This window comes from Haematobia irritans, chromosome 4 (assembly GCF_050003625.1).
Source record: "Haematobia irritans isolate KBUSLIRL chromosome 4, ASM5000362v1, whole genome shotgun sequence".
NCBI classification, from domain to species: Eukaryota; Metazoa; Arthropoda; class Insecta; order Diptera; family Muscidae; genus Haematobia; species Haematobia irritans.
Window position 1 is genome coordinate 11859168 of NC_134400.1, and position 14602 is coordinate 11873769.

The 14602-nt window shown below is 29.8% G+C and overlaps 2 protein-coding genes across 3 annotated transcripts in view; one reads left to right on the forward strand and one right to left on the reverse strand.

The window, feature by feature from the left end:
* The window catches only part of SPoCk (secretory pathway calcium atpase), a 256319-nt gene that overhangs the window by 158300 nt on the left and 83417 nt on the right, over window positions 1-14602 (forward strand). The gene's annotated exons all lie outside the window — the stretch shown is intronic.
* LOC142236374 (uncharacterized) lies at window positions 11277-14340 on the reverse strand. 2 transcript variants are annotated; one of them, XM_075307617.1, is made up of 2 exons: window positions 12566-14340; window positions 11277-11953 (listed from the first exon to the last, which is right to left on the reverse strand). In XM_075307617.1, exons 1-2 carry the CDS (start codon window positions 14247-14249, stop codon window positions 11409-11411), a joined length of 2229 nt encoding a protein of 742 aa, XP_075163732.1. In that variant the 5' UTR covers window positions 14250-14340; the 3' UTR covers window positions 11277-11408. The 2 variants fall into 2 exon arrangements, with proteins under 2 accessions (XP_075163732.1, XP_075163731.1); XM_075307616.1 differs by having other exon boundaries at window positions 11277-12412; window positions 12476-14340.

Sequence of the window (14602 nt, forward strand, 5' to 3'; positions counted from 1 at the left end):
AAATTTTATTTCTATAGAAAATTTTCGCAAAATATTATTTCTATAGAAAATTTAGTCAAAATTGTATTCCTATAGAAAATTTTGTCAAAATTCTATTTCTATAGAAAATTTTCTTAAAATTTTATTTCTCGTCAAAATTCTATTTCTATAGAAAATTTTTCTTAAAATGTTATTTCTATTTTTTTTAAAATTTGATTTCTATAAAAATTTTGTAAACATTTTTTTTCTATAGAAATTTTTTCCAAATTTTTATATCTGTAGAAAATTTTGTCACAATTTTGTTTTTTTTTCAAAATTTTGGTCAAAATTTTATTTCTATAGAAAATTTTGTCAAAATTGTATTCCTCTAGAAAATTTTGTCAAAATTCTATTTCAATAGAAAATTTTGTCAAAATTTTATTTCTATAGAAAATTTTGTCAAAATTTTGTTTCTATACATTTTTTTTAAACTTGATTTCTATAAAAATTTTGTCAAAATTTTATTTATATAGAAAATTTTATGAAAATTTTATTTTTATAGAAAATTTTGCCAAATTTTTATATCTGTGAAAAATTTTATTTCTATAGAAAATTTGTCAAAATTTTATTTCTATAGAAAATTTTGTCAAAATTTTATTTTTATAGAAAATTTTGTAAAAATTTTATTTCTATAGAAAATTTTGTCAAAATTCTATTTCTATAGAAAATATTGTCAAAATTCTATTTCTATAGAAAATTTTGTCAAAATTTTATTTCTATAGAAAATTTTGTCAAAATTTTATTTTTTTAAATTTGATTTCTATTTTTTTTTAATTTGATTTCTATAAAAATTTTGTCAAAATTTTATTTCTATAGAAAATTTTATCAAAATTTTATTTCCATAGAAAATTTTGCCAAATTTTTATATCTGTAGAAAGTTTTGTCACAATTTTATTTTTTTACAAACTTTGGTCAAAATTTTATTTCTATAGAATATTTTCTCAAAATTTTATTTCTATAGAAAATTTTGTTAAAATTGTATTCTTCTAGAAAATTTTGTCAAAATTCTATTTCTATAGAAAATTTTACCAAAATTTTATTTCTATAGAAAATTTTGCCAAATTTTTATATCTGTAGAAAATTTTGTCACAACTTTATTTTTTACAAACTTTGGTCAAAATTTTATTTCTACAGAATATTTTCTCAAAATTTTATTTCTATAGAAAATTTCGTCAAAATTCTATTTCTATAGAAAATTTTTTCAAAATTTTATTTCTATAGAAAATTTTTGCAAAATTTTATTTCTATAGAAAATTTTGTCAAAATTGTATTTCTATAGAAAATTTTATCAAAATTTTATTTCTATAGAAAATTTTATCAAAATTTTATTTTTTTTACTAACTTTGGTCAAAATTTTATTTCTATAGAAAATTTTGTGAAAATTTTATTTCTATAGAAAATTTTGCCAAAATTTTATTTCTATAGAAAATTTTTGCAAAATTTTGTCAAAATTCTATTTCTATGGAAAATTTTGTCAAAATTTTATTTCTGCAAAAAATGTCAACATTTCGTTTCTATAGAAAATTTTGTCAAAATTTTATTTCTATTGATTATTCATTATTATTTCTATAGAAAATTTTTGCAAAATTTTATTTCCGTAGAAAATTTTTCAAAATTTTATTTCTATAGAAAATTTTGTCAAAATTTTATTTCTGTAGAAAATTTTATCAATATTTTATTCCTATACAAAATGTTGCCAAATTTTTATATCTGTAGAAAATTTTGTCACAATTTTATTTTTTTAGAAAATTGGGTCAACATTTTATTTCTATCGAAAATATGGTCAAAATTGTATTTATTTAAAAATGTTGTTAAAATTTTATTTCTATAGAAAAATTTCTCAAACTTTTATTTCTGTTGGCAGATTTGCAACACTATGGTTACCTAATCCCAATATATAAAGTCAAAAAATGCTTCTAGAAATTTTACTTACACTATAGGGGCATGTATGGTTTATATTGGACACTCTCCTTATGGCATTGTAAATAAATCTACGATATTTCGGCCTTTTCGATCTATCCATAAATTGACAAAAGTTTATAGTTCGATTGTAAAGGTATGGTATATATCCTTTTGTTTTGCGATATAAAGCAATGGATACCTGAAAATATAATCACGAATAAAGTTACGTTAGGTTGTTTTAAATAAAATTAAAGAAAGTCATAAAAAGTTTTGTTAATTTTTGTTTTCATCATTCAAATTTTGACAAAATTTTCTATAGAAATAACATTTTGCCAAAATTTTATTTCTATGGAAAATAAAATTGTTGTCGTTTTTGATTTCAGCCTAAAACCAAGCATTGACTAAACTAAAAGTGTAGCTTAACCAACAGAGGAAAATAATGTTTATCAAATTTAATTGGACAAAGCGCTATAGACTGCAAGATGGTTGGATGGACGCACTTTTCGGAATTTCCACATTCCTCATCAGCATCCTCTACTTGCAGCAAAACTATCAACCAATTATCAGAATAAATTCAGGCAGTTCACTAAACCCAAAAGTGAACCACACTTGAACCTTCCGAAAAAAAAGTTGTACATGATAGCCGGCTTATGCCGAAATAAATTCGTACAAATAAAAAAAGGAAAATAAAATTATTAAATAGAAATAAAATTTTTAGAAAATTTTCGATAGAAGTAAAATTTTGAGAAAAAATTTTCTACAGAAATAAAATTTTGACAAAATCTTTATAGAAATAAAATTTTGAAAAAATTTCTATAGAAATAAAATTTTGACAAATTTTTAATAGAAATCAAATCAATAAAAAGAAAACTTTTTATAGAAATAAAATTTTGACAAAATTTTCTATAGAAATAAAATTTTTGACAAAATTTTCTATGAAATAAAATTTTGACAAAATTTTCTATAGAAATAAAATTTTGAAAAAATTTTCTATAGAAATAAAATTTTGACAAAATTTTCTATAGAAATAAATTTTTGAGACAATTTTTTATAGAAACAAAATTTTAAGAAAAAAATAAATTTTGTAAAAAAAATAAATTTGACAAAATGTTCTATAGAAATAAAATTTTTACAAAATTTTCTATAGAAATAAAATTTTTAAAAAATTTTCTATAGAAATAAAATTTTTACAAAATTTTCTATAGAAATAACATTTTGACAAAATATTCTATAGAAATAAAAATTTGAGAAAATTTTCTATAGATATAAAATTTTGAGAAAATTTTCTATAGACATAAAATTTTGAGAAAATTTTCTATAGACATAAAATTTTGAGAAAAAAATTTCTACAGAAAATTTTCGATAGAAATAAAATTTTGAGAAAATTTTCTATAGAAATAAAATTTTGACAAAATTGTTTATAAAAATAATATTTTAACAAAATTCTCTTTAGCAATAAAATGTTTACGAAAGTGTCTGCAGAAATAAAATTTTGACAAAATTCTCAATAGAAATAAAATGTTTACTAAAGTGTCTGTAGAAATAAAATTTTGGCAAAAATGTTCTTTAGAAATTAAATTTTGACACAATTTTTTTATACAAAAATATTTTCGCAAAATTTTGCCTATAGAAATAAAATTTTGACAAAATACAATTTTCATCCAATATTTCGATTTTTGCTACTTACTGCTATATCCGTTACATTTCTCTTGGTCAAACTATAATGAATACTCATGCCAGTACTTTTTCCAGATCGTTGGACAGAACATCGAGGGAAATTGCCATAGGTTCGATCCAATACAATACACTGGACATTATTGAAGAAGAACGGTATAGAATATGTCAAATGAAAATAATCGCCACATACAAGAATTACGATGAAAAATTGTGTCGTTCTCAGAGGAATCATAATGGGAATATAAACTTTTGCTGATTACCGAAAAAAAACACAGAGTCCCACTAAAATTTCTTTGTTAATGGGGTGTAACTAACGAGTCCGTTAGCAGATTGAGATTTAATTGCATAGGTTAGGGAATAATTATTTAGTTATTCACTGCAATTATGAGAAATGAATGTATAGAGGAGGGGTCCTAAATTACCGCCCAAATTATTTTTGCATCTAACCAAAGCCAAGAATAATTTTTGTTAATGTTGTTTGTTCGCCGGGAATCTTTGACCTCCGTAAACCGGGAGCTATAGGTTAGGTTAGGTGGCAGCCCGATGTATCAGGCTCACTTAGACTATTCAGTCCATTGTGATACCACATTGGTGAATTTATCTCTTATCACTGAGTGCTGCCCGATTCCATGTTAAGCTCAATGACAAGGGACCTCCTTTTTATAGCCGAGTCCGAGCGGCGTTCCACATTGCAGTGAAACCACTTAGAAAAGCTTTGAAACCCTCAGAAATGTCACCAGCATTACTGAGATGGGATAATCCACCGCTGAAAACTTTTTGGTGTTCGGTCGAAGTAGGAATCGAACCCACGACGGGCATGCTAACCATTGCGCCACGGTGGCTCCCAATTGGGAGCTATAAGTCTGTACCGATTTCACCACAAATTTGACATCCTAATAATATATTATTTTTATTTATCTACTACTTTTTCTACAGAACATTTTGTGATTTTTATACCCTGCTCCACACTGTGGAACAGGGTATTATAAGTTAGTGCATATGTTTGCAACACCCAGAAGGAGACGAGATAGACACATGGTGTCTTTGGCAAAAATGCTCAGGGTGGGCTCCTGAGTCGATATAGCCATGTCCGTCTGTCCGTGAACACATTTTTGTAATCAAAGTCTAGGTCGCAGTTTTAGTCCAATCGACTTCAAATTTGGCACAAGTATGTGTTTTGGCTCAGAATAGATCCCTATTGATTTTGGAAGAAATCGGTTCAGATTTAGATATAGCTCCCATATATATATTTCGCCCGATATGGACTTAGTACTATAGTCAAGTGTGCCAAATTTTATTGAAATCGGTTCAGATTTAGATATAGCTCCGATATATTTCTTTCGCCCGATATGGACTAATACGGTCCCAGAAGCCAGAGTTTTACCCCAATTTGGTTGAAATTTTGCACAGGGAGTAGAATTAGCATTGTAGCTATGCGTGCCAAATTTGGTTGAAATCGGTTCAGATTTAGATATAGGTCCCATATATAGCTTTCGCCCGATTTACACTCATATGACCACAGAGGCTAATTTTTTGCTCCGATTTAGTTGAAATTTTGCACAGGGAGTAGAATTAGCATTGTAGCTATGCGTGCCAAATTTGGTTGAAATCGGTTCAAATTTAGATATAGCTCCCATCTATAGCTTTCGCTCGATTTACACTCATATGACCACAGAGGCCAATTTTTAACTCCGATTTAGTAGAAATTTTGCACAGGGAGTAGAATTAGCATTGTTGCTATACGTGTCAAATTTGGTTGAAATCATATATATGTTTTTCTGATTTCGACAAAAATGGTCAAAATACCAACATTTCCCTTGTAAAATCGCCACTGCTTAGTCAAAAAGTTGTAAAAATGACTCTAATTTTCCTAAACTTCTAATACATATATATCGAGCGATAAATCATAAATAAACTTTTGCGAAGTTTCCTTAAAATTGCTTCAGATTTAAATGTTTCCCATATTTTTTTTATCAACATTGTGTTCCATCCTAGTGCATTAGCCGACTTAAATTTTGAGTCTATAGATTTTGTAGAAGTCTATCAAATTCTGTCTAGATCGTGTGATATTTAAACCAAACCTTTATATATAGCCCCCAACACATTTGACGGATGTGATATGGTATCGAAAATTTAGATCTACAAAGTGGTGCAGGGTATAATATTGTCGGCCCCGGCCGAATTTAGACCTTCCTTACTTGTTTTTCTATAGAAAATTTTGTCAAAATTTTATTTCTATAGAATATTTTGTCAAATTTATTTTTTTTTTACAAAATTTATTTCTGTAGAAAATTTAGTCAAAAAAATTATAGAACTTTTTGGCAAATTTAATTTTTATAAAATTTGTCAAAATTTTATTTCTATAAAAATTTTTCTCAAGATTTTATTTCTGTAGACAATTTTGTCAAAATTTTATTTCTATAGAAAATTTTGTCAACATTTTATTCCCGTAGACAATTTTGTTAAAATTTTATTTCTATAGAAAATTTCGTCAAAATTTTATTTCTATAGACAATTTTGTCAAAATTTTATTCCTGTAGACAATTTTGTTAAAATTTTATATCTATAGAAAATTTTTTTAAAATTTTATTTCTATAGAAAATTTCGTCAAAATTTTATTTCTATAGAAAACATCCTCAACATTTGGTTTCTATAGAAAATTTTGTCAAAATTTCTGTAGACAATTTTGTCAAAATTTTATTTCCATAGAGAATTTTGTCAACATTTTATTTCTGTAGAAAATATCGTCAAACTTTTATTTCTATAGAAAATATTGTCAAAATTTTATTTCTATAGAAAATTTTGTCAAAATTTTATTGCTATAGAGAATTTTGTCAAAATTTTATTTCTATAGAAAATTTTGTTAAAAAATTAATTCTATAGAAAATTTTGTCAACATTTTATTTCTGTAGAAAAATTTGTCAACATTTTATTTCTGTAGAAAAATTTGTCAAAATTTTATTTCTACAGAAAAATTTGTCCAAATTGTAGTTCTATAGAGAATTTTGTCAAAATTATATTTCTGTAGAAAAATTTGTCAAAATTGTATTTTTATAGAAAAATGTGTAAAAATTTTAGTTCTATAGAGAATTTTGTCAAAATTATATTTCTGTAGAAAAATTTGTCAAAATTTTATTTCTATAGAAAATTTTGTCAAACTTTTATTTCTACACAAATTTTTGTCAAAATTGTATTTCTATAGAAATTTTATTTCTATAGAAAATTTTTGTCCTACTTTTAACGAAAAAAAAAAAATTAAAGCTAATGTTATAAACATTCTTTTAATTGAAATTTCGTTTTTTTTTCAAAATATCTGTCCTTAATATTGGGTAAATTGGGTGTCCTAAAATTTAGATTTCTTAGTTTTGCTTGTCTGCCGTTGCATTAATCACAAATCGGTTGTTCTTTTTCCGGATGGTTTGGTACTGCCGGCTTGTTCCTTGTTGTTAGCTTTTACGTGGACATTGTATATGGGATATGTGGGAATGTGCACAATTTCGTACACTGAAAAAAAGTGTCGAATTAACACGAAGAATTTTACACAATATTAAGAAGAAATGTCTCTACAGAAATTTTTGATAAATTATTTCTATATAAATTGATCTATTATTTCTATAGAAAATTTTCTCAAAATTTTAATTCTATGGAAAATTTTGTCAAAAAGGTTATTTCTTTAGAAAATTTTTTTCAAAATTGTATTTCTATAGAAAATTTAGTTAAAACTTTATTTCTAGAGAACATTTTGTTAAAATTGTATTTTTTTTTTTTGTAGAAAAAAATTGTATTTCGTTAGAAAAATTTTTAAAAATTTTATTTCTAATATAGACAATTTAGTCAATTTTATTTCCATAGAAAATTTGTCAACATTTTATTTCTATAAAACGAAGGCGTGAAATTCTGAAGCGATCCGTCCGTCTGTTGAAAATTTTATTTCTGTAGAAAGTTTAGTCAAAGTTTTATTTCTATAGAAAATTTTCTCAAAATTTTAGTTCTATAGAAAATTTTCTCAAAATTTTAGTTCTATAGAAAGTTTTGCCAAAATTTTATTTCTATAGAAAATTTTGTCAATATTTTGTTTCTATAGAAAATTTTGTCAAAATTTAATTTATATAAAAAATTTTGTCAAAATTTTATTTATATAAAAAATTTTGTCAAAATTTTATTTATATAAAAAATTTTGTCAAAATTTAATAAATTTGACAAACATTCTTTTCCTCTGTTGGTTAAACTACACTTGTAGTTTAGTCAATGTATGGTTTTAAGCTGAAATCAAAAAACAACAAAATTTTATTTCTATACAAAATTTTGTCAAAATTTTATTTCTATAGAAAATTTAATCATTGGCTTAAACATGATTTTTGTGTGTCCGTTTTTTAGTGTAATGCTTTAGTATAACTATAAAATGCATATGGGGACCAATCTTCTCAACACTTCAAACACTTCCGGTAACCAATCTCTCCTCACTAGCCATGGCAATGCATTAAAAACGGCAGTGTTCTCATCGCATGTTCTCCATGGAACAACACATGTCCACTGACATATGATATCTCTCGTGGAGATGGTCCAAAGAGCTTGGATTCGTTACAGTTGAATAACCACACTGGTTATGGTGATACCAATGATGATGTAGTAGAGCCATTGGTGTTGAAGTATAATTCACTTGTGGAAACCAAATGTTTGTTATATTGTCATTGAGATCGTTAGGAGTTTGGTGGAGTACTATAGACGTTCGTTTTCAACATCAGATCAAGGGAACTGCTATAGGGGAGATGGGGACAAGGAATTATCAAAAAAGAAAGAAAGCTCTAGTTTATGTTTCACATATATGGTAAAACGCCTTTGTTGTTGCTATCATCGAGCTTTGCATTGCGGATGATGCATTGCCATAAATTCGATTGTGGCCTAGCCATGGGCGTACTTCGATATAGAATACAAGGGGGGGAGGGGGAATGCAAATTTCCTTCAGAAAAAGTTTCAGCCCAAAATTAAAAATAAAGAATAATAATATATTTTTCAAAAATCCGAAGAGTAACTGAGACCCTCCATCCTACCTCAAGAATATTTCTAGCTACGCCATTGTCCCAAGATAATTTGATTTATAGTAGTTTGCAACAGGATGTTCGAGTTAATTTTATTTCACATTATGCAAAAGGCCCACATACATAACATAATGTGCTCATGATATCCTTCGTATGACTAGTCGTAGTCCTCAATGTGCCAGCGTGTGTGTATTCTACGGGGATTGCCAATACTTATCCAGCATAGCTAATGCTCCAACATATTCGTCTCTCCATCAGTCTGTTGAACATTTTATTTTAATTTTATTTATTTAGAAAGTTTTGTAAAAATTTTATTTCTATGGAAAATTTTATCACAATTTTATTTCTACAGAATTTTTTTTGCAAAATTTTATTTCTATAGAAAATCTTGTCAAAATTGTATTTATATAAAAAATTTTTGTAAAAATTTTATTTCTACAGAAAATTTTCTCAAAACTTTATTTCTATAGAAAACTTTGTCAAAATTTTATTTCTATAGAAAATCTTGTCAAAATTTTATTTCCATAGACAATTTTGTCAAAATGGTATTTATATAAATTTTTTTTTGTCAAATTTGTATTTCTATACAAAATTTTCTCAAAATATTATTTCTATAGACAAATTTGTCAAAATTTTCTTTCTATAGAAAATTTTTGCAAAATTTCATTTCTATAGAAAATTTTGTCAAAATTTTATTTCTATAAAAAGTTTTGTCAAAATTTTCTTTCTATAGAAATTTTTTGCAAAATTTTATTTCGATAGAAAATTTTTGCAAACTTTTATTTCTATACAAAATTTTCTCGAAATTTTATTTCTATAGAAACTTTTTGCAAAATTTCATTTCTATAGAAAATTTTTTCAAAATTTCATTTCTATAGAAAATGTTTTCAAAATTTCATTTCTATAGAAAATTTTGTCAAAATTTTATTTCTAAAGAAAATTTTTGTCAAAATTTCATTTCTATAGAAAATCTTGTCAAAATGTTATTTCCATAGACAATTTTGTAAAAATTGTATTTATATAAATTTTTTTTTGTCAAAATTTTATTTCTATAGAAAATTTTCTCAAAACTTTATTTCTATAGAAAATTTTGTCAAAATTTTATTTTTATAGAATATTTCTCAAATTTATATTTCTATAGAAAATTTTCTCACATTTTTATTCATATACAAAAATTTCTCAAAATATTATTTCTATAGACAAATTTGTCAAAATTTTATTTCTATAAAAAGTTTTGTCAAAACTTTCTTTCTATAAAAAGTTTTGTCAAAATTTTCTTTCTATAAAAAGTTTTGTCAAAATTTTCTTTCTATAGAAAATTTTTGCAAAATTTTATTTCTATACAAAATTTTCTCGAAATTTTATTTCTATAGAAAATTTTTTCAAAATTTCATTTCTATAGAAAATTTTTGTCAAAATTTCATTTCTATAGAAAATCTTGTCAAAATTTTATTTCCATAGACAATTTTGTCAAAATTGTATTTATATAAAAATTTTTTGTCAAAATTTTATTTCTATAGAAAAATTTCTCAAAGCTTTATTTCTATAGAAAATTTTGTCAACATTTTATTTTTATAGAATATTTCTCAAATTTATATTTCTATAGAAAATTTTCTCACATTTTTATTCATATACAAAAATTTCTCAAAATATTATTTCTATAGACAAATTTGTCAAAATTTTATTTCTATAAATAGTTTTGTCAAAATTTTCTTTCTATAAAAAGGTTTGTCAAAATTTTCTTTCTATAAAAAGTTTTGTCAAAATTTTCTTTCTATAGAAAATTTTTGCAAAATTTTATTTCGATAGAAAATTTTTGCAAAATTTTATTCTATACAAAATTTTCTCGATATTTTATTTCTATAGAAAAATTTCTCAAAACTTTATTTCTATAGAAAATTTTGTCAAAATTTTATTTTTATAGAATATTTCTCAAATTTGTATTTCTATAGAAAATTTTCTCACATTTTTATTCCTATACAAAATTTTCTCAAAATATTATTTCTATAGACAAATTTGTCAAAATTTTATTCTATACAAAATTTTGTAAAAATTTTATTTCTATACAAATTTTTTTCAAAATTTTATTTCTATAAAAAGTTTTGTCAAAATTTTCTTTGTGTAGAAAATTTTCTCGAAATTTTATTTCTATACAAAATTTTTGCAAAATTTCATTTCTATAGAAACTTTTTGCCAAATTTCATTTCTATACAAATTTTTGCAAAATTGCATTTCTATAGAAACTTTTTGCCAAATTTCATTTCTATAGAAATTTTTTTCAAAATTTCATTTCTATAGAAATTTTTTTACAAAATTTTATTTCTATAAATAAAATTCTCAAAATTTTATTTTTATAGAAAATTTTGTCAAGATTTTATTTCTATAGAAAATTTTTGCAAAATTTCATTTCTATAGAAACTTTTTGCAAAATTTCATTTCTATATATTTTGTCATATATATATTTTTGTCAAAATTTTATTTCTATAAAAAAAAATTCTCAAAATTTTATTTTTATAGAAAATTTTGTCAAGATTTTATTTCTATAGAGATTTTTTGCAAAATTTTATTTCTATAGAAAATTTCATTAAAAATCACTCCTTCAAATTGACCGAAAATAACCCTAAAATGAAGACACAGTAATAACATGTTGCATTCTGGCATTTATTTACTATAGATTCTACACCTTCCGAAATAACTTGGTTCTGAATATGTATATAAGTTTGGTTGCTAAACAACTATATGTTTTTTTTTTTTTGGATTTTTTTCATTGAATTAAGCTCGTATATAATCACATGTCTGTAATTTTTCATTGAATTTTAATTCTGGTGGACATGGCATATTTAAACGACATTCATTTTGGCATACAATATAACCATTGGATTGTGGATCAGCAAATAATGCTCCATCAGGTTGTTTAGCACATACACCTGGATCGGAGCAATTAAACTTCTTTCCACGCGCTATGGCAAGCTGAACAGCCTTTCTAGGCATTGTTGGAGCATGTTTTCTGCCAACGATCTTTTTTCTGGATTTTTTAATTTGTGCGTTTGGAACTTTTCCTTTGTTGGTTTTTACTTTAACAGGAGCTTTAGGTATTTTGCGTTTTTCCGATTGTTGCGGGTTATTTTCAATTGGTTTTAGGTAATTTCGTTTTTCTGTTGCATACATAGGTGGCGTTGGTGCCTTTGGTATGTCACAGGGGGCAGGGGGTTTTGGGTGATGACATGGAGGTTCTAATGGAGGACCTGGTGGATGACATGGCGATTCGAACGGCGGACATGGTGGTTTTCCAGAACATTCAGGAAGATGACAGGGAGGTCCTGGTGGGTTTTCTGGAGTATTGCATGGTGGCGGTTGAGGAGGATGACAAGGAGGTTTTCCGGGTGGTCCTGGTGGGTTTTCTGGGGGACCTGGTGGATTCACAGGAGGACCTGAGGGTCCTGGAGGGTTTTCTGGAGGACCTGGTGGATTTTCAGGGGGTCCCGGTGGATTTTCTGGGGGTCCTGGTGGATTTTCTGGGGGTCCTGGTGGATTTTCTGGAGGTCCTGGTGGATTTTCAGGGGGTCCTGGTGGATTTTCTGGAGGTCCTGGTGGATTTTCTGGGGGTCCTGGTGGATTTTCTGGAGGTCCTGGTGGATTTTCAGGGGGTCCTGGTGGATTTTCTGGAGGTCCTGGTGGATTTTCTGGGGGTCCTGGTGGATTTTCTGGAGGGCCTGGTGGATTTTCTGGAGGGCCTGGTGGATTTTCTGGGGGACCTGGTGGATTCTCAGGAGAACCTGGGGGTCCTGGAGGGTTTTCTGGTGGATTTTCTGGTGGTCCTGGAGGATTGTCAGGAGGACCTGGGGGTCCTGGAGGGTTTTCTGGAGGACCTGGTGGATTTTCTGGTGGTCCTGGAGGATTTTCTGGGGGTCCTGGTGGATTCACAGGAGGGCCTGGTGGATTTTCTGGAGTTCCTGGAGTATTGCATGGTGGCGGTTGAGGAGGATGACAAGGAGGTTTTTCGGGTGGTCCTGGAGGATTTTCAGGGGGTCTTGGTGGATTTTCTGGAGGGCCTGGTGGATTTTCTGGAGGACCTGGTGGATTTTCTGGAGGTCCGGGTGGATTTTCTGGTGGACCTGGTGGATTCACAGGAGGACCTGGGGGTCCTGGAGGGTTTTCTGGAGGACCTGGTGGATTTTCAGGTGGTCCCGGTGGTTTCACGGGAGGACCGGGAGGGCCTGGTGGATTTTCTGGAGGACCTGGAGGATTTTCTGGGGGTCCTGGAGGGTTTTCTGGAGGACCTGGTGGATTTTCAGGTGGTCCCGGTGGTTTCACGGGAGGACCGGGAGGTCCTGGGGGATTTTCGGGGGGTCCGGGTGGATTTTCTGGAGTGCCTGGTGGATTTTCTGGAGGACCTGGAGGATTTTCTGGGGGTCCTGGTGGATTGACAGGAGGACCTGGTGGATTTTCTGGAGATCCTGGAGTATTGCATGGTGGCGGTTGAGGAGGATGACAAGGAGGTTTGCCGGGTGGTCCTGGTGGATTTTCTGGAGGTCCTGGAGGATTTTCCGGGGGACCTGGTGGATTTTCTGGAGGACCTGGGGGTCCTGGAGGGGTTTCTGGAGGACCTGGTGGATTTTCAGGGGGTCCCGGTGGGTTCACAGGTCCCGGTGGTTTCACGGGAGGACCTGGAGGTTCTGGTGGATTTTCTGGGGGTCCTGGTGGAGCTTGTGGGGGTCCTGGAGGGTTTTCAGGGGGTCCTGGTGGATTCACAGGAGGACCTGGAGGATTTTCCGGAGGTCCTGGAGGATTTTCTGGGGGTCCTGGTGGATTTGCTGGAGGTCCTGGAGGATTTTCTGGGGGTCCTGGTGGATTTTCTGGAGGACCTGGTGGATTCACAGGTGGACCTGGAGGATTTTCAGGAGGGCCTGGTGGATTTTCAGGTGGTCCTGGTGGATTTTCTGGACCTGGGGGATTTTCTGGAGGGCCTGGTGGAGTTTGTGGGGGTCCTGGAGGGTTTTCAGGGGGTCCTGGTGGATTCACAGGAGGACCTGGAGGGTTTTCCGGAGGTCCTGGTGGATTTGCTGGAGGTCCTGGAGGATTTTCTGGGGGTCCTGGAGGATTTTCTGGAGGACCTGGGGGATTTTCTGGAGGGCCTGGTGGAGTTTGTGGGGGTCCTGGAGGGTTCTCAGGCGGTCCTGGCGGATAAACAGGTCCTGGTGGTTTCACAGGAGGACCAGGTGGATTTTCCGGGGGTCCGGGAGGATAGCATGGTGGCGGTCTAGGTGGATGACATGGTGGTTCTGACGGCTGATCTTGTACACGACAATGACATTGTGTCTCACAAAGTTTGCAATCAATGCTGTGGACAAAATCAGAGGATCCCCAATACCGTTGATCACATTTAGCTTTGTATCTCAAATCGCACTTCGAAGTGAAACGACTGAAATGCAAACCCAAAGGACAACTGAGAATTTCCGCTGTTACACCCTTCCGGCACACAATAAACTTTGTACAGTCAATCGGATGTGGCAATAAAGCATTGTACGCTTGATTTTCACAAACATCCAATCCTTGGATTGCACTCAAAAGGCCGCAGCCTGATAGAGCTACAAACCACAAAACAAAACGCATCTGTGGTATTTTGGCTTCTTAGAGACTTTCCTTAACTGAACTGAACTCTCTATCGGAATACATCGATTATTATTCACAAACTTTCGAACTGATAATGGAATGTCCAAAGCCACAAGCTTTTATACAAAATTTTTCACATACATCTGATGGATGATGGGAGAGAACAAATTTAAGGAAATGTACATATGTAACTCGTAATAGATTATACACCAAATGGAAGAGCTATTAACTAATTACTTTCGTTTTGTTACACTTACATACTGTTAGAGAAGGCTCTGTCCATCCATCTCAATAAGCCCACTTAAGGTGATTGATTTTTATTTTTATCGCTTGTTACATGTAGAAAACATGCT